General features: G+C 38.2%; 2 protein-coding genes across 2 annotated transcripts in view; both read left to right on the plus strand.

Annotated features, from left to right (window-relative positions):
• Positions 1-11: 11 nt before the first annotated feature.
• Positions 12-12124, plus strand: LOC110957349 (uncharacterized). The gene is made up of 11 exons (XM_022203318.2): positions 12-136; positions 229-259; positions 2853-2969; positions 5197-5309; positions 5457-5589; positions 6431-6460; positions 6588-6617; positions 6739-6768; positions 7174-7254; positions 7647-7924; positions 9772-12124. Exons 1-11 carry the CDS (start codon positions 71-73, stop codon positions 10189-10191), a joined length of 1329 nt encoding a protein of 442 aa, XP_022059010.2. The 5' UTR covers positions 12-70; the 3' UTR covers positions 10192-12124.
• A 2114-nt stretch (positions 12125-14238) lies between these two features.
• Positions 14239-20766, plus strand: part of actr8 (actin related protein 8) — a 10802-nt gene continuing 4274 nt past the window's right edge. The window contains exons 1-6 of the mRNA XM_051949014.1: positions 14239-14509; positions 15019-15201; positions 15280-15390; positions 16975-17079; positions 17154-17327; positions 18079-18172. Of these exons, the coding sequence (XP_051804974.1) occupies positions 14405-14509; positions 15019-15201; positions 15280-15390; positions 16975-17079; positions 17154-17327; positions 18079-18172 (772 nt within the window). The 5' untranslated portion in view covers positions 14239-14404. The remainder of the gene's footprint in view (positions 14510-15018; positions 15202-15279; positions 15391-16974; positions 17080-17153; positions 17328-18078; positions 18173-20766) is intronic.

Here is a 20766-nt window from a genome sequence, read left to right on the forward strand (position 1 = left end):
CATAGAAAGGGCAGTTTAGCTGTATTTTTTCTTTAAGTGCGTACATTAACTTTTTCCTGGAATAAGGCTGATGATGTGGGCATTCATCCTCATTTTCTCCTCCTGTGTCGCAGCTCAGGTGGCATCGCAAGAAATTGTAAGTTAATTGTAAGATTTTACAAGTGAACTATTAATTGTTATGGTGATTTTACGTAGGTGATCTGTTTCCGTATTTCTCTGTCTTTGCAGAAAGCGGAATGTGAAGAATTTCAAGGTCATGGTAGGATTGTGTTTTAATATTTATTTATTATCACATATGTTTGTTAGGGTCGTTTTTAGATTCTAACCTGATCATTACAAGTTATTTCAGAGTAATATGGATATGAAATGTGAGACATTAATATCACAATTAGTGCAGGACGGCTTAATCTGTGTTCTTAAACTCTATACCTCAGAATTATCCTCATTTATGCTCATTTACAGCTATGATCATGTGAAGGTGTTTCTTATGACAAGGATGTTACACCGGAGTTGCTCGTTTTATCATTAATGCTCATTTTATTTTCAATAATAATTTAATGTCGTGGTAATTTGTGTAACAGGTGAAGAGATGCAGGAAAAAATTGTCATAAAGTCTCACATGACTGCTAGTAATCAGAGTAAAGTTGCTCTCTTAGCAGTGTTTTGCTTTCACAAACTGATTTCCTTAAATATGATTTCAGTTCTTTTGTTTGTATTCGGGGTTGTAGGTGTCAGTATCATCTCTAAAGTCGTTCTCTCCCTTTGAGCGAAAGTTTTCTTTTTTGTTTTTGTCAACATTTCTTTTACCATGGGTTTTATTTTCATTGTTAATTTGAACTTATTGTTGTGCTTGACTTCCGCTCCACCATTTAGTCGTTTAATAAATACGTCATGCTTATTATTATGGCTTTCATATGTATTTACATATTAAGAGGACAGAAAAAAAACACATTTCTGTACTGAACAATTATGAGATGTGACTGTTGTCTAAAGCAATATTAATAATATTAATAAAGTATTGAGACTGAGGGCTGTGCATAAACCAGGCCACTCTTTATTATTTACACTCAAGAAGAGAAATCTGACATTAATGTTTCTGTATTTTAACTTAAAGTTGAAGACAAAACTTTAGCTTCAGTGTTGTCCCACAAACTATTTGGTGACCAATGAAGAGAACAACAAAAGTGCCACTGAATGTTTATGTGTATTTTTCATTTACTATATACATTATTTTATTTTATTTTTTGTGGTTGGTAGACCTGCTACATGTCAGCCAACAACAAAACCAAAAAGGCTTGTAAAATCCATTTCTAAAACTGAGCAAAATAAAATGCCAAACCAAAAGCATAACTAATTTTAAAATAAAATAAACATTAAATGCTAAAATATTCCAGTCATTAGGAACAACCAAAAGCCATTGAAAACATGTAAATCTTTGACATTTCTCTTTAAAAAAAATGTCCATGGAGATGGAACATTTGATTAAAAGATTAAGGTCAGAGCTTCAGAGTTGCACCATCACCAGAAAGCACCAGCCTCAATCGTTAAACAGTTTCCAGCAGCAGCTCTGAGGATGTGAAAGGCCTAGAGATAGAGAACCCAAACACCTGAAATATATCCAAGAGAAGTGAAGGAGACTAATGCAATGATCAATCATTCAGATAGAGGATGGATTCAGTTTAGCAATGTTCCCCAGTTAAGAGTCGTAATAATAACTTTGTTTCTATAGCCGCCTTGAGAAAAGCATTCACAAAGATCTTTACAGTTAAAACATGAAACGCAGAGCCAATCAGACAAGATACAGGAGACAAGTCAGAGCAGTAGCGATAGAATAATTAGCTAGATTAGCACGCAACTCAAACAAGGGAACTAGGCAGTTTGAAAATTAAAGAACAAGACTAAAGGTTAAAATTAAAAGTCAAAAACAAATAGAGAATTAAAGAATTAAAGAGACAACATCACACCAAAGAACCAGGCAGCTAAAAGTCAAATAAAACCAGGGAGAACATCTAAAATAAACAGGACATAATACAGAATAAAACACTAAAACTAGATTAAACTAAAAGTAAATCTCACATAAAAGTAAGTCTGTAAAAGTGGGTTTTCAGAAGTGATATAAAAGAAGTTACTGACTCTGCAGGTTTGAGCTCTTCGGGCAGGCAAGAGTAGCATCCCTTTACAACAAAATTAATGTGTTTATCAAATTTCAGTTACAAAGATGACACCAAGGCTCCTGCTATGGGTAAGCAGGTTTGTTGTCAGCATCCCAAAGTGGCTGGCTTTGCTTGTTGTGGTTTTGTTTTGCACCTGGAGGAAGGTGGAGATGGATTTTCAGATTAAGAGGAAAGTAAATTGGTGTGTCATCAGCATAACGGTGGATGGAGGCTTTATGTTGATGGAGAAAAAAGGGAGCATAAACAAAGACAGAAAATAAAATGGGCCCTAAGATGGAACTTTGAGGTACTCCACAGGTGATTGTGGCAGTAAAGGAGGAGTTAAAACAGAAAAAGAAAAGTCTGCTAAGTAGGAGGGAGATCCTGAAGATGGTTTAAGACTATGTAGTGATCAACTCTATCAAAAGACATGCTGAGATCTACAAAAAATAAAATAGCACAGTTACCACAGTCTAATGAATATCATTTAAGACTTTAATCTTTTTTATCTATAGCATCTTTATATTTTCTTTGTAGACTTCACAATGCTCATTTCAAGACGTTTCTCTGGTGTTTCAAGTAAAACATAGAATACAACATATTTCAGCTGCGAAATTAACAAACAGCAGACAGACAGCAGAAAATGATAATATACAAAAGTCTCATGTCAGTGAGCATCGCTGTCGTCTTTTGTTCCAGATTTTCCCCCAGTCAGCGCTGACGCTGCCCCGTCCTCCCTGGCGGACCTGAAGGTGAAGCTGGTGACGGTGGGAGGAAGAGACATGCTGAACATTAGCTGGGCAATCAACATCGACTGTAGGTGACACCAGAAACCTAGAAAATCACTTGATGTTGATTTTAAGGCAGTTTGTAGACATCTGCACACAAATAATGCAACATTCTTTAATATCACACCTACAGAATTTGTTGTGAACATGCATATTATGTGTTTGCAGTGATATGTTATGGCACTGTTGAGTTTCCATTGACTCCAATCACTCCTAATTTTCTATCTGTGTCTTTGTCACAGAAAACAATCATTTGCTTCTTTCATAGATTTGTTATATGTCTTCTGAAATTACGACACAATCTGCTGGGTCAAAAATAAATATACAGCAACGCTAATATTTCACCTGAGCTGGATGTTTTTGGTAGCCATTGACAGTTTGTGGTTGATTCTTTGACTGCTCTTGACAGAATGGTGCACTTAAACTGCAGTTTTTTTGGTTTTCTGACACTAACTTGTCTCTTACTAGGGTTTAAAACAAGAATTTGGGATGGCTAGTCTAAAACCTTAATTCTGATTTATTCATTTCTTTACCATTTGTTTTGAGTCCCGTTGAAACATCCGGCTACACCCAACTTTGGGCTGATTATTTTAGGTTTTAATGAAGAATATGGAGGTAATTCTTCTTCTTCATTATTCCACTTACTTTGTCTAAAGCACGAGTTCCACTGGCACCAGAACAGCCCCAGAGCATGATACTACCACCACCATGCTTGAAGTTAGGGACCTCACCTACTCCAAACATTTTTCTGGTTGTTGTAGTGAAACAGCTCTTTAATCTGTTCTAACGAAATCTGATGAGTGAACCACATGGGCATTATTTAAATCGAGAGTTATATGAGTCATCAGAAGCTCCAGACTGCCATGATATGATCTTTACAAGTCAATGTGTTGTTTTGTTCACAGCTGTGTATGCTAATTAGAAGAAAATATCTGACTGATTATCACTGATGATTAACTGTGATTTGAACCTACAGTGTTTATCCCATAACTAAGGAGAGGATTATTTATCACTCAGTATTTTGTTTAAATGACAAATAGGTCAATCTGGTTGAGAGGACACTGGGCAATAAAGAAGGTTTAATCGTCTGTGTACATATATTATTTCGTACACTTTTTTCCTATATTCAGACAGTATATTGCAGAATTATTTCTCTCTTTTACCATCAAGTAAGGGGACTTAAATGCAGAAATGAAAATCTCCAAAACTACACAAATTGAAAGCATTTCATTAAGGAAATCAGAAAAAAAAAGTCAAAAAATATGAGCTGCTATAATAAAAATGTACTTTTCAGAAATGTCATTGTATCACCTGCCAAACACTAATGTGTTCAAACTCTTGTACAACAAGAGATAAATATTAATTATTACATATTTAAACCATAGGTGTCCAACCCATCTTAGTCCACGTTCCACAGTAATCCCAGTTTGATCTCCAGTGGACCAGACCAGTAAAACCACAGCATAATAACCTATTAATAACCACAACTCCTCATTATAATCACAGGTAACCGGAACTGAACAATCTAGTGTTTTACTTTAGGATCAAAACCACAAAAGTCAAACACAAAAAAACACCATAAACAAGACAAAATATTACAGAACCGAGATATAAAATGATAAGAATGAATAAAATGACAAAAAATGAGACAAACGACTCAAAACAAAACAAAATAGACAAAAGAAATAGAGAAACATGACAAAAAATGGGCAAATGACAAAAATGAGACAAATGAAAGAAAACAAAAAATTAGAAAAAAGTTACAAAACGACAAAAAACGGACAAATGACATAAGTGAGACAAAAAACAAAACGACAAAAAACGATGCACAAAATAACGAATAAGCCAAAACACAAAACGAGAAAAGTCTGACAAAAAAACAACAAAAACAAAACTAAATATTGCAAAAATGACACAAAACAACAAAAGAACAATCTAGTATTTTACTTTCTGATCCAAACAACTTGTCATGGTCTAGAAATTATTTTAAATTTATAGTTTTACTAATTTACAATCTGCAGTTAATGTCTTCTCTGTAATTTTTACACTTTGAGGGCCGGATTGGACCCTCTGGAGGACCACTTTTGGACCACGGGCCTCATGTTGGACACCCCTGGTTTAAAAGAATATGTTTATATAATTTATACAGTCTTTATTTAGTCCTGTCTTTAACCCCTGTGACTAAAACTGAAGGCTAGCAGAATCCAGAGCAGTTGATCACAGCCTCTCATAAATCTGTCATTTCCTCTCTACAGCCAGCATTGATTACCTGAACAGCACCCGGATCATGATTTCAGGGGAACCAGAGTACCGCTGTAAATACAACCCACCTCCAGCCCAAATAGAACGATTTGCCAAATTAAAGCAGGTATCATGAATTCAGCTTCCTGGACCTGATAATCCATTTTTGTGTCTTTAAAGAGCATGGTTTTGACATGATGGTCCCGTCAGAAGGATCAGAGATGCAGAAAACTTTAAATCTGCTGCAATAATCGCCTCATTCTTTCCACTCTAGAAAATTTGGTTTCATTTTTTAGTAAAAGCAAGCCATGGATTCTGTGATATACAAGCTGCCAATCTCCCTTTGCCTCCTCTGGGCAGCGACGATCCTGACAAGTACGCCACTATAGTGATCCCCCGTCCGAAAGGTAAGGTCTTTTTTATTTTATTTATTTACATCTTGTCAAAAAGCAAAGGCATGGAGGATTTCTTTGGTTTATTGTTTTGAAGTATGCAGTCAGTGTGACATTGTACTGAAACAGGTTTTTACGACTACAGAACAATGAGTTTGTACATTTTTGTGAAAACCAAAACACAAGATGTTTACTAGATAAAACACCATGAAAGGTATTAAAATGTTTAAACCAGAGGTGTCCAACATGAGGCCTGTGGTCCAAAAGTGGTCCTCCAGAGGGTCCAATCCGGCCCTCAAAGTGTAAAAATTACAGAGAAGACATGAAAAAACTATAAATTTAAAATCATTTCTACACCATGACAGGTTGTTTTGGTTAGAAAGTAAAATACTAGATTGTTCTTTGTTCTTTTGTCATTTTGTGTCTCGTTTTTGTAATTTTGTTTTGTTTTATTCGTACTTTTGTGCATCGTTTTTGTCATTTTCTGTTTTTTTGTCTCACTTTTGTCGTTTGCCCATTTTTTGTCATTTTGTAACTTTTTAAAAAATTTTGTCTTTTTGTCTTTTTTGTTTTGCTTCAAGTTGTTTGTCTCATATTTTGTCATTTTTTCTTGTTTTTGTCATATTTTGTCTTGTTTTTGGTGGTTTTTTGTCTTTGTCTGACTTTTGTTGTTTTGATCCTAAAGTAAAATACTGTAGTGTTCAGGTCCAGATAGCTGTGATTATAATGAGGAGTTGTGGTTATTTATAGTTTATCATGCTGTGGTTTTACTGGTCCACTGGAGATCAGACTGGACTGAATGTGGAACCTGTTTGACACTCCTGGTTTAAACCCCTCATTTCCTCTTTTCCTTTAGTTACACCAAAGCCTGCTGAATTTTCTCAAGGTAAGCACTTCCTTTTAAGTCAGTTCATTTTTAATTCCGTTTTTTGCCTGTCATGGGGCAATAAGGGGTAAACGTGGAACCTGTTTGACACCCCTGGTTTAAACCCTTCTTTCCTCTTTTCCTTTAGTTACACCAGAGCCTGTTACAACTTTTCAAGGTAAACACTTCCTTTTAAGTCAGTTCATTTTTAATTCAGTTTTTGCCTGTCATGGGGCAATAAGGGGTAAATGTGGAACCTCACCCCTGGTTTAAACCCTTCTTTTCCTCTTTTCCTTTAGTTACACCAGAGCCTGTTACAACTTCTCAAGGTAAACACTTCCTTTTAAGTCAGTTCATTTTTAATTCAGTTTTTGCCTGTCATGGGGCAATAAGAGGTAAATGATTTAGAACATTCATTGACACACTTACAAAAATCCAGGCACAAAATGATGTATGTCGACTTAGAGTTAAGTCACAGGTCCATAGCTGCAAAAAGTTTCCACACAACAAAGGTAAAAAAAAAACAAAAAAAAAAACAACCCTGCAAGTAAACTGTATAAATGCTAACTGAAATACTTATCATTACTCACTGTTCATTCATCACACCTTTCTGTTGTAGCTGAGATCACTCCTGAGCCCACGCCTCCAGTTAAGACTCAGGATACTCAACGCACTGTCAGTGAATCATTTTAACCTCAGGATTACATCATAGATTTTTCTGTTTGTTTGTGCAGGCCTGAAAACAAAAGATGTCATCGTTGCAGTTTTTGGAAGCCTGGCTGGTTTGGCGATCCTGAGTTCCTGCTACCTGATCTGTAAATACAACACTTTTTAAAGGCAATCAAAAACTCCACTTAATGCATCCTTCTTCGAGTTGTGCTGAATTACTTTTTTTAAATGCTCTTTTCTAGAGAATGTCTTCTGAACTTCCCAGTCTTGTTTACATGTCTGGATATGTCCTGAGCTATTTAACTACTTGCAACATGCTTCATCTACAACAATCTGTCTGTGACATTGCAAAATAACTTAGCTTTGATGACTGTCCTGGCTAAATGTCATCTTGCAATGCAAACATGCTAGATTCTGAAGTTTGATGAAGGAAGCAACAAAGCAAATCAAGACTTGGCTTCTCCTTGCAGATTTGGCACCGCTGGTCGATGTCGCAGACAACTAACCGTCTTTTCTTTAACGTTTTCTCACTTCTCAGACAAAAACTATAGATCGAACGTTGCCGCGTCACTGGGTTTCCAGAACTTACCCGACGCGGTTCCCGTCCCCGTCCTCGTGGTCTACCCGGCTGAGAACTCGGCCTTCCAGCGGGCCGTGGTGGCGCTGGCCGAGTTCCTGCAGTGGCACGGCGGCTGCAGCGTGGCCTTCGACATGTGGCACCAGGGGAAGGTGGCCGAGCTGGGGCCGATGCGATGGCTGGCGGAGCAGGTGAAGGCGGCAGACCGAGTGCTCATCATCTGTCCAGGAGTGGAGACGGTAAGCTCCAGTTTCCCTTCATTTATTTGCTCTCTAAGAGGTTATTATTTTTATTGTAATGTTGGTAATATGAGGAAACCCAAAATCAGTCCTGTAGAACCCAAATATAGAAACATTTTTTAGCAAGAGTAACATGTGTATGTAGGATCTTGGGCTGGTAGCCTGGCTTCTCGAATGGTCGCTGGAGGACCTTGGGTTGGTGGGGGCCTCAGAGTATATACACTACCGTTCAAAAGTTTGAAGTCATCCAGACAATTACCTGTTCTCCATGAAAACTTCCACTTTTATATTATTATTACTCCCACCCTCTGTCTGCATAAGGTAGTGATGGAACACACTGTGGAACCTTCCAGAACATTATTAGAACAGGAAGTACTGCAGAAAGTAGTGTGTTGCTGTAAAAATGGAGAGGAAAAGACAATTACCAATAGAAGAGAGACAGACTATCAGAACACTTAAAAAATGTCAGAAACTGGAGGAAACTCTGACAGGAAGAGGTCTGGAAGATCCAAAGCCACAACGGAGTCAGAAGACCAGTTTGTAAGAGTCATCAACTTGGTGGTAGGAGGTCACAGGACAACAGCTTCAACCAGCTTCATAGTGGTCGTAGGAATTCAATTCAATTCAATTTTATTTATATAGCGTCAATTAGAAGTCTCAGTTTAACTGTGAAGAGAAGACTTGGAGCTGCAGGTTTGACAGGTGGAGCTGCAGCAGAAAGCCGTTGTTAAGACGTCAGAATCAGAAAAAGAGGCTTGAATGGACCATGAAACACCACCAATGGACTACTGAAGACTGGAAGAAGGTATTATGGACTGATGGATCTAAATCTGAGATCTTTGGTTCATAAGCAGGGTTTTTGTAGCTGTCCAGTAGGAGAAAGGATGGTTCCTCAGTGTGGGACATCAGCTGTCCAACATGGAGGAGGAAGTGTGATGGTCTGGGGCTGTTCTGCTGGATCCAGGGAGTGAGAGGAACCCTGAACCTAAACGGCTACCACAGCATTCTGCAGCTCCATGCAGAACCCTCTGGTATGTTCTAGTTGGTCAGGGGTTCATCCTACAGCAGATAATGACCCAGAACATCAGTCCAAGCTCTGTAGAGCCACCTTAAGAAAAAAGCACCAGATGGTTGAGAACATTGCATGGCAGCTCAGTCTCCAGACTTAAACTCCATGGAGCTGGTTTGGATGAACTGAACAGAAGAAGGACCACAGATTTATAGGAACTTCTGCTACGGAGTTGAGAAGAACTTTCAGAAGAATATTTGGTTTCCATTGTGGAAAGAATGAGTGAGTTCAGCTGTTAGATCTACCAAAGGAAGAACTTATAATAAACAACTTCATTTGTTTATTTATTCTATGATTTAGTTTCAGAGACCAGTGAGACATTATCGGCGGTGGGTTTTTACCGGGTTAAGCAGAAGAAGCACAATAAGGACTTCCTAAACTCAGTAGAGTAAAACACCAGTGAGAATGTGGTTGCTGCTGTTGAGGAGTTGGTTGAGCTACAAAGCTACAATAAAGTGATGATGAGAAATAGATCCATGAAAATACGTGTCATTTCAGAACAAAAGCAAATAGATGAGAGTCTCTTCTGGTCTCTTCTCTTTGGACATTTGTTGGGTTTCTAGGTTTAATATCTTTAAGTGTTTTGAGGTGACACACTTCTGAATTGGTGCTCTATAAATAAAATGTAACTGAAGTGAACTGAATCGAATTTTCTTCTCTTTTGGGATTTTTTGGGTTTCTCTGTTTAAAATTTGTAGCTTCTTCACCTGCCTATATGTAAAGTGTTTTTAGAAGACATAACTGAACTGAAATAAAGTGAACTGTCTTCTCCTCTCAGACCGTCCAGTGTCCTCCTCACCACAGCTTTCCAGAACCCTCCATCCCGGCTGCAGCCCGTGACCTCTACCCTCTGATCCTCAACATGGTGGCGAGCCACGCAAAGAGCGCTGGCGAGCTGGCCAAGTTCTGGGTGGTGCAGCTGGGCGAGCGGCAGGACAAGAAGCCGTCCACCTTGGCGCCGGAGCTGAGGACCTGCAGGACTTTTCGTGTGATGAAGGATCTAAAGAAGCTCTGCAAGGGTCTTCATGATGCAAGGCAGAGTGACAGGAAGATATCAGACCTTCTGCTCAGACCGGGATTCTCCTACAGTGAGAAGAGCGCTAAAAAGTTAAAGGAAGCAGTGGAGATGCTGAGGGGGAATCAGACAAGCTCTTCCAAAGAGACACAACCACTGAGATCTGTAATCAGCTCCGTGTGAACATCTGCTAGGAGAACGTTGTGACTGATGGAGGAAGAAGATGGGTTGGATGATTAGTGCATAGCAGACTACTGATTTTTACCTACTGTTGTAAACAGTGCAGTTAATTATTTATTTTTTACACAAAGATAGACAGACAGATGATTAGAAAACCCTTGTGCAGTTATGTTAGCACACGAATAAAAGTGGGAGTTGTCATGGAAAACATGGAATTGTCTGGATGACCCCAAACTTCTGAAAGATAATGTGTTGTGAAACATTTTGGACAATTTTTGAGTCAGTTTCAAAGTATTTTGGACCAATTTAGAGTCTGATTGGACATTTTTTGCCTGTTTTCTAGTGAGTTTGGATCGTTTTTTGTCATTTTGGATGAGTTTTTAATCAATTTACACAAGTTTCGAGTTATTTCGGACAAATTATGGATCATTGTGGAACATTTTGGAGCCATTTTAGACCATGCTTGAGACATTTTGGAGATTTTAGTTCTGAATCCTTTAGGACAACGTTGGAGTCATTTTGGACAACCTGGACAAGTTTTTAGTTCTTTTGGACCATTTTTGAGATGTTTCAGACAAGTTATTGGATGGATGGATGGATGGATGGATGGATGGATGGATGGATGGATGGATGGATGGATGGATGGATAGATATATAGATAGACAGATGAACCGACGGATAGGTTGATGGATAGAAGGACAGATAGATGGCCGGATGGAGGCACCAATTATCCTCCTCTCCTACCAGGTGCAGCTGGAGAACCACACCATACATCCTATGATCCTAAAAGTCCAACCAGGGACGGGAGTTGAAAATTAGCTCAACACTATACACTCTATATGTAGTGCATCAGTTCTATGATAATTGCATGGTCCCTGATCCAATAAATGAAATGAAAATGGGGTGCTGGTAGAAGTTGGTAGATGTTCTGAGGGTCTCTGCTGGGTCTTTGTCAGAGTGTAGCTCCGCTGAGAGCTCCCACATATCATATGAAGATATTCACCGAACCAGAAAGACACGGAGACTGTAACTTTTTACTTGCAAGGGTAACAGCACAGTGTAACAAGACACATTAGTGCGAGCTACAAAGACTGCTCCCATACGAAGTTTATTTTATACACAAGCAGAAACGAAAACATAGCATAAGATAAGAAATAGCTCGAGTTACACAAGGGGGTGTGCTAAGCTGTAAGAGTGGAAATATACTGACTAGAGGAGCAAGATGTGTGTGTGTGGGTATGTAATGAAGATTATTCTATAAAGACACTATATACAATCAGTTAATGCCCTAGGGCTTGATTATGATAAATATATTCTCAAATTCAACTCTAACAGTCTTCTTCACCACTTCACTGGTGGTCACTCCAAACGCTGGATCCTCTGAGAGATCAACACCTCAGTACTTGAAACTCCCCTCCTGTTCCACCTCTTGTCCAGTGACTGGCATGTGTTGCGTCCTTCTTGTGTTTCCTGAAGTCAGTCACAAGCTCCTTTGTCTTGTTGGTGTTGAGGAGGAAGTCATTGTTCTGACAGCAGGATGTGAGGGCCTGGACCTCATCGTTATGGTTATCCACCCCACCACGGCGATCATCTGCAGATCTATGTATGTAGTTTGTGTTGTGAGTAGGAGTGCAGTCATGTGAAAAAGTGAGCATAAGAGTGGACTGAGAACACAACACTGGGAGGTGGAGGATGGTGTTTGAGGAGATGAGGTCTCCAATTCTGTTAGAGGAATTTCTGAATGTTAATCTGATGACTTAATCTATCTGTGTGTTTTTTTTAATTAAACTTTTTTATTTTAATACACAGCACATACATGTATCATTTACTTTTGTGTACATACTTTATATACATGTCTTATCATCAAAACAAAAAATTATACTAATAATAAATAAATACATAAATAAATATAAATAATAATAAAAACCTAAGTAGATAATATAATAGTAATAATAGTAATAATAATAATAATATCGTTATAATAGTAATAACAAAAAACAGATAAATAATTAAAAAATAGATACATAATTAGAAATAAAATAGTTTAAAAATATATATATATAAAAAACAAATAAATTATAATGACTAGAAAATAGCAGTAATTGTAATGATACAAAAGCTTGTTGTCTCATATGCACTTTCCTTTATAATTTCTCTTATAAACAATATCTTATTGTAAGGTGCTAACAGCGATGACAGGAGCAACAGCACTATCTGTGTTTTTAATCTTTGGTTTGGAATAAAATCAAAGCTACTAATTTCTGCTTTCCAAAGACATGCTGATTTATTCAGACGTGCTCTTTTAGTCTGTTGTCATGTAGAGAATGTAAACTGTTTCAACTTCTGTTTGCCCTTTTTGTACAAAATATCGAAGCAAGAATTAATTTGTTGTATTTGTCTGTTTCTTTTTTAAAAAATTAAATGAAAAGAAAGAGGTGCTTTGTGCCAGAATCCATTTTCTAATTCATGCTAAAAGCAGCATGCTCTCTGATAATGATCTGGGTAATTTCTTCATCTGATAAACTGAATTTTCTCCTCACAGCAGAAGATCCTGAGCTGACACCCACCTTTGCTCAGCGGGGCTTTTCTGTGTTGACAGTTTCTCATCGTTTCCTCCCACACCGCAAACTCTGAGAGGCCCTAAACAGTTACTGGGAAGTTATCCAGCTCAACTAGCTTCTCTCTGAATGAATCCTCTGATAGAGAACGCTGCTGTCAGCTGATCACAGCAGGTCGACCTACTGGGCCGTCTGCCAGAGATATGAGGAGCAGCAGAATATGTCGCTCTACGGTTACAGCATGATGGCACACAGTTCAGATGATGTACAAATGTATATGTGTGTTAGACAGATGTTTCAGTGGACTTTATTTGTCCAGGAATGCATTCATAAACTATAACAATGATCAGAGTCTGTTTTAATGGCCGAGTACGTACACAACATGCGAGGAATCTGGTTGGTGTCACCCCAGGAATAAGGAAAGAGAATAATAAACATAAAGAAACTATAGAAAGAGTAACAAGGTAAAAAAAAATAGCAATAAAAATAAATTAACACAATATATGCAGATATTTACAAGCTAGAAAGGAATATATAAACACTGTAGTTTAACATAACTGCTAAATGATAATACAGGGCAAAAAGCAGAGAATGCTGTTCATAGTGCAAAAAATACTGTAAATATCCACTGGAATACTGCAGTATATTATGCAGGTGTGGAGGAATGGCTCAGCTGTTTATTAGGGGATGGCAGTGGAGAAGAAGCTGTTCTTGTGTCTGGAGGTCTCGGTAATAAAAAATACCAGGGTATAAAATGAAGGTAAAATAAAGGTCAAATAAGATAAGAATATGTAAAATAAAATACAGAAAAAAATCAACAGTATATACAAGACTGTCAGTATTTTATTTTAAAGGGTATGCATAAATGTGCAAATGACATAAGAAGTAATATAAATAATGTTTGCAGAACGGATGACTGGGGCACTCCCTCATCTGAAACCAAGAAGGTTACTACACTTCATTTGTGCAAATTTCCTGTAATATCCTGAGAACCAAAGGGAAAAAAATATCTTTCAGTTGAACTTTTTTTGATTTCCTGCGTTGTTGGAACTAAAACAACTCGAAATTTAGAATTGTATTAAAATATGTCAACTGTAGTGGACAACGAAACAATTTTACCATTTAAAAAAAGCCACACTTTGAAAATCAGAATAGGCCGACAAGAAAACAAAAATGTCAATCCATTTCCTCATGAAACTCTAAGAAAGTAAATTAAGCTGAACATGAACATAAAAACTCTCAACAGTCAGGAGGTCTGTGTTTTGTCTCAGCATGAAAACAAAGTTCCCCTCATCCCACCCAATCACATGACATATCAATGGATAGACCAAGATGTCCTCTACTGAAAACATCAGGATTTAGTAGGGCAGCTCAAATCAGTCAAAAGATAGAGAAAAAAAACACAACAAAAGCAGATCTCATTACAGAGGACAGAATGAATGGGCGGGGTCTCAGAGGATATGAGCGAAAATCTGTTGACGAATAGAAATCGCCGCTTTTTGCCACGTGACCAAACACGGAAGTGGCTTGTACTGCTGCAGCAGCAGCTTCTCATGAGGCTAAAAGACTTTAGTTTGAGGTTTAAAGTTAAAGCGTTCGACTTAAGTGTATGAAGACGTTATTTCAGACTAGTTAGTGGATAAAATAAAAGCGTGGCGATGACTCAGGCCGACAAAGATCAGGATAACGGGAAGGAGAAAGAGAAGGAGAAGGAGCAACAGCGAGGAGTGAAGAGACCCATCGCTCCTCCGGTGATCCCAGAACCCCCCAGGAGGTAAGAAAAGCTAAAAAAAAAATATCTGAAGGTCCCAGAACCTCCCCAGGAGGTAAGAACCACAATAAACACCAGCGTTTTAATCACTAGAATGAAGATAAAATCGTGACTGAATGTCTATAAGTCAGGTTATCCCGAAGGGCAATTAAAAATGCACAGAGTAGCATCAACAAAGAACAGGACAAGAACAAACGGAACATCAGACAATAAAAACGACACAAAATTCTATCATTTAAATTTAGAGATTTTTAAAAAAAATTTCAGCGATAGATAGACTATAGATAGCTATAGAACTTGAAAATGAAAAACATCCACTGGATGCAATGACTATGAGGGGAGAAATTTAAAAGATCATATTCAACATTTAAAAAGTAACTTTGTGCAAAAAAAAAAAAAAAATGTAAAATGCATCTTAAAAGAGAATGTTCTATTCTTGGAATGATATACTGCAGCTGTAATGTTCACATATTTGTGGTCTGGTGAAAATATGACATTTTTCCTCTTTCACAGCAAATCCAGAGTAACTTCATCGTGGTCGTCCACCCCGGGTCCAGGATGCTTCGTATTGGCCGAGCCACAGACACTCTGCCGGTCACCGTCCCTCATGTGATCGCACGGAGACACAAGCAGGGTGGACAGCCCAGACATGAAGACGCCTGGCTGCTGAGAGACGGTCTGAACGTATGTACCTCTCAATCACAGCATCTTCTCAGTCATTTCATGTTGGAGTCGTGTTTCATTTAGGCTTCTGTCCAACAGAAATCAGAGAGCAACGAGCAGCGACAAAATGGCCTGAAGATGGTCGACCAGGCCATCTGGTCCAAGAAGATGTCCAACGGGGTGCGGAGGACTCCTGTGTCGGCTGAACAGGTCGGTCTATCAACTCATTCTTAATGTTGACACGATGGCCTTATGTGGTTATTACTCTTTTTTTTTTAAAATAAATTCTACCTGCAGTTGCCTCAGAAAGGAAATCCTGTCCAGGTTTCCTCTAAAGAGCCCAAAATGACTTGCTCTGAATGAGTCAGAATTGTCCTAAATGATTCAATAATTGTCCAAAATAACTCCAAACTGGTTCAGACTACCTTGAAACCAGCTCAAACTGACTTAGAAATGGTCCGGAATGGCTTCAAATTTGTCCACAATGACTCACCGTTCGTCTAAAATAATAATAATTTGTTTGAAACATCTCAAAAATGCTCCAAAAGAATTCAAAACCTGTCCAGGTTGTCTAAAATGACTAAAACATCTCCTAACTGTCTCAAAAATTGACTAAAATTACTCCAAAATGTTCCACAAAGATTCATAATTTGACCCAAATAACTCAAAACTTGTGTAAATTAATTGAAAACTCATCGAAAATGACAAAAACTGATCCAAACTCACCAGAAAACAGGAAAAAAACGTCCAGTCTGACTCTAAACTTGTCCAAAATACTTTGAAACTGACTCAAAAACTCTCCAAAATGCTTCAGAATACACTATTGTTCATAAGTTTGTGGCCATTCAGATTATGTCATATTTTCCATGAAAACTCCCACTTTTATCCATGTGCTAACATAACTACAAGGGTTTTCTAATCATCAATGAGCCTTTCAGCACCATTAGCTAACACAGTGTAGCATTAGAACACAGGAGTGATGGTTGCTGGAAATGTTCCTCTGTACCCCTATGGAGATATTCCATTAAAAATCAGCTGTTTACAGATACAATAGTCATTTACCACATTAACTATGTCTACACTGGATTTATCATTCATTTCATGTTATCTTCATTGAAAAAAAATGCTTTTCTTTTAAAAATAAGGACATTTCTAAGTTATCCCAAACTTTTAAATGGTAGTGTATTAAAATTCAGTAAAAATACAGCAAAAAATATAGTACAGAATACATTAAAAATACAATACAGTAAAAATACAGTAAAAGTATAGAAAAAATACAATAACAATATATAAAAAATATAGTAAAAAATACAGTAAAAATATAGTAAGAACATTGAAAATACTGTATAAATATAATAAAATATACTAAAAATATAATAACAATGCAATAAAATATAGGAAAAAATGCAGTAAAAATCTGGTAAAAATACAATAAGAATGTAGTAAAAATACATTAAAATGCAGTAAAAATATAGAAAAAATACAGTAAAAACATAGAAAACATCTCGTAGAAAATACAGTAAAAATATAGTGAAAGTACAGTAAAAAAATCTTGAGAAAATATAGTAAAAAAATACAGTAAAAATGTAGTACATATACAGGACTGGATTTATTACTCATTTAATGTTATCTTCATTGTAAAAAAAAACTGCTTTTCTTTAAAAAACAAGGACGTGTCTCAGTGAGCACAAACCTTTTAACGGTAGTGTAATAAATCTATCTGTATCAGTGCTGAATGCTTGAACTGTTCTAAATCTATATCTGATACCAGTTGTGATGTTTCTGTGGTTTCAGGCCCGAGCCTATAACTGTCAGATCCGTCCAGCCGTTCTGGACAGCAGCTCCAGGGTGAAGTGGACCAACACGAGTCATCATCCTCCACATCTGGTGGGAGAGGAGGTCAGTGCACGTCTGTGAAGAAGCCACGTAAAGCTGCTTAATCCTTCTTTACTGACCCTCCTTCCATCCTCCAGGCTGTGTACGTGAACTCCTCCGACTGCTACGACGTCCACTGGCCCATGATGAGAGGTCAGCTCAACCTCCACGCTGGTCCTGGAGGCTCGCTGACCGCCGTCCTGGCCGACCTCGAGACCATCTGGAGTCACGTCATCCAGAAGCACCTGGAGATCCCTCTGAAAGATCTAAAGGTAGGAGAGACCTCTTCAGTTCTTCATTTGTGTTCCTTTTGGAGTCCGATGGTGCCGAATGCGTTGAAACCAGAAAACGATAAACACTGAAAGAAGACAGATAAAAGGATATGAGAACTGAAATGACATTTAAACATAATAAAGTGCATAATAAAACAGACTAAAGAGCTGGTTTTGAATCAAAAGACTCAGGCAGCTCCATATATTTGGAATAGAAATACAGTAAAAATACAGAAGAAATGCAGTAAAAAAATATGGCCAAAAATACAGTTAAAGTATAGTAAAAATGTAGAAAATATACAGTAAAATATAGAAAAAATACAGTACAAATATAGAAAAATATAGTAAAATTCAATAAAAATATAGTACAAAATTCTGTAAAAATATAGTAAACATACAGTAAAAAACACTAAAAATATAGAATATAATATAAATATAGAAAAATACAATAAACATTTTGAGAAAATAAAGTAAAAATACAGAAAAAACACAGTAAGATATAGAAAAATATGGTGAAAAATACAGTAAAAATATAGTCAAATATATTGAAAATACAAAAAAAAATCTGAATATCTTTCATTTAATGTTATCTTCATCCATTCATATGGAGCTGCCTGAGGCTTTCTGATTCAAAATCTGCTCTATAGTATGCTGTAGTATGTGCTTTACTAACTCTTCAGTATGTACACACTAAGGAGTGGATGTTTAAAACGCTTTCTACACATTAATACTTCCTGTTTGTCTCTGCCAGTATTATAGATGCATCCTATTGGTCCCCGATATCTACAACAGACAGCACGTCAAGGAAGTAGTCAACATGCTGCTGCTTCATATGGGCTTCTCAGGTACACACACACACACACACACACTGTACAGGTGTACACACACACACACACACACACACACACACACACACACACACACACACACACACACACACACACACACACACACTGTACAGGTACACACACACTGTACAGGTACACACACACACTGTACAGGTGTACACACACACACACACACACACACACACTGTACAGGTACAGGTACACACACACTGTACAGGTGTACACACACACACACACACACACACACACACACACACACTGTACAGGTACACACACACTGTACAGGTACACACGCACTGTACAGGTACACACACACACACACTGTACAGGTGTACACACACACACACACACACACACACACACACTGTACAGGTATATACACACACACACACACACACACACACACACACACACACTGTACAGGTACACACACACTGTACAGGTACACACACACACTGTACAGGTGTACACACACACACACACACACACACACACACACTGTACAGGTATATACACACACACACACACACACACACACACACACACACACACACACACACACTGTACAGGTACACACACACTGTACAGGTACACACACACACTGTACAGGTATATACACACACACACACACACACACACTGTACAGGTACACACACACACACACACTGTACAGGTACACACACACACACACACTGTACAGGTACACACACACACACACACACACACACTGTACAGGTACACACACACTGTACAGGTACACACACACTGTACAGGTATACACACACTGTACAGGTATACACACACTGTACAGGTATACACACACACACACACACACACAGTGTACAGGTACACACACACACACACACACACACTGTACAGGTACACACACACACACACACACTGTACAGGTGTACACACACACACACACACACACACACTGTACAGGTACACACACACTGTACAGGTACACACACACACTGTACAGGTATACACACACACACACACACACACACACACACACACACACACACACACACACACACACTGTACAGGTACACACACACACTGTACAGGTATACACACACACACTGTACAGGTACACACACACACACACACTGTACAGGTACACACACACACACACACACACACTGTACAGATACACACACACACACACTGTACACACACACACACACACACACACTGTACAGGTGTACACACACACACACACACTGTACAGGTACACACACACACACACACACACACACTGTACAGGTACACACAGTACACAACAGAAGTGAGTACACTACTCTGTAAAATCTGTTAAATGTCAAATGATTCTACGTTGTCTGACCTTCATTATTACTCCACCAAGTAACAGTGTAGTTTTTTGATGATCGGCGTACATGAATCTGTCTGTTATCAACATTCCTCTGAAACAGACCAACAGATTTGGATGAAATTTCCAGTGAAGGTCAGAAATGACTCAAGGACCAAGTGATCAGATTCTGGCAGTGATGCAGCTTATAGTCTGGATCCATGGATTAGTTACAGATTTCTGTATCATTACCAGATAGCAGCACGGTGTCACTGTAACCATGACAACCAGTGAACACTACATCAGCTGATTGTGATCCTACTACAAATCCACCTCTGAGGACTTATCAGGACTTATCCATCAGAAATGATCCAAGGAACAGCTGATTAAACTGTGGGGGTGTTTCTGAGTCCCATCAGTTACATATTTAAGTCACCTGATCCGGTATCCGTACATAACGACACACGGGCAGAACACACGCCTGTCTGCAGTCAGAGCAGGTCGTTGTGTTTGTGGCTTCATCTATAATAAATGGTGCTGTGGTTTCTGATCATCAACAAATAATAAACTAATGCTGTATTTCTGACATGTGGGGGAATGAGCAGCTTTGGAGGAGGACTGAGCTCTCTGAGTGATTTTCTTTTTTAATAGTAGAATATTTGCTCTTTAAAATGAAAGTTTAGATTCACCAGATTAACAGATGCATAGTAGGAACTCCTCCACCTGTCACAGCTGTGATTCACATCGTTTATTTCTTCAGTTCATTGCAGGTCCATCAGCTGCTCCTTCCTGTTCGGGTTATGCTGCTTCACATTTCTCTTTAAGACGCTCCAGAGGTTTTCTTCTGAATTCAAGTCAGGTGTTATATTTAGTCAGCCGATACTGCCTGAGAAATTCTTGTGTGGTTTTGTCAGCGTATGTTGGACGGTTCTCATGCTGGAATAAACTGGTTGTCATTTTATCAGCCACTGTTTTGGTTTATCCACAAGCATTAATTGTGTTTTTTACAATCCGTCTTCTCCACATCACCTTCTGACCTCATGCAGCCCCACGTCGTCTCTCCAGCTGTCCTCATTTTGTTTCACTTATCAGGTTTTCTGACTTGTGTGTCTGTAATCACAGGTTTGTTCACGTTTGTTGGGCCTGAAATTTAAATATAATCGTACCAAATAGTCGTCGTTCATCAGAGGAAATCATCTCCTAGTCAGCTTAGAAACAGTGCAGTTATTAAGAGATGAAACACTGGAATTATTTCACATTTAAGCGATTTTACCCC

Source organism: Acanthochromis polyacanthus, chromosome 6 (genome assembly GCF_021347895.1).
Source record: "Acanthochromis polyacanthus isolate Apoly-LR-REF ecotype Palm Island chromosome 6, KAUST_Apoly_ChrSc, whole genome shotgun sequence".
Taxonomy (NCBI): Eukaryota; Metazoa; Chordata; class Actinopteri; family Pomacentridae; genus Acanthochromis; species Acanthochromis polyacanthus.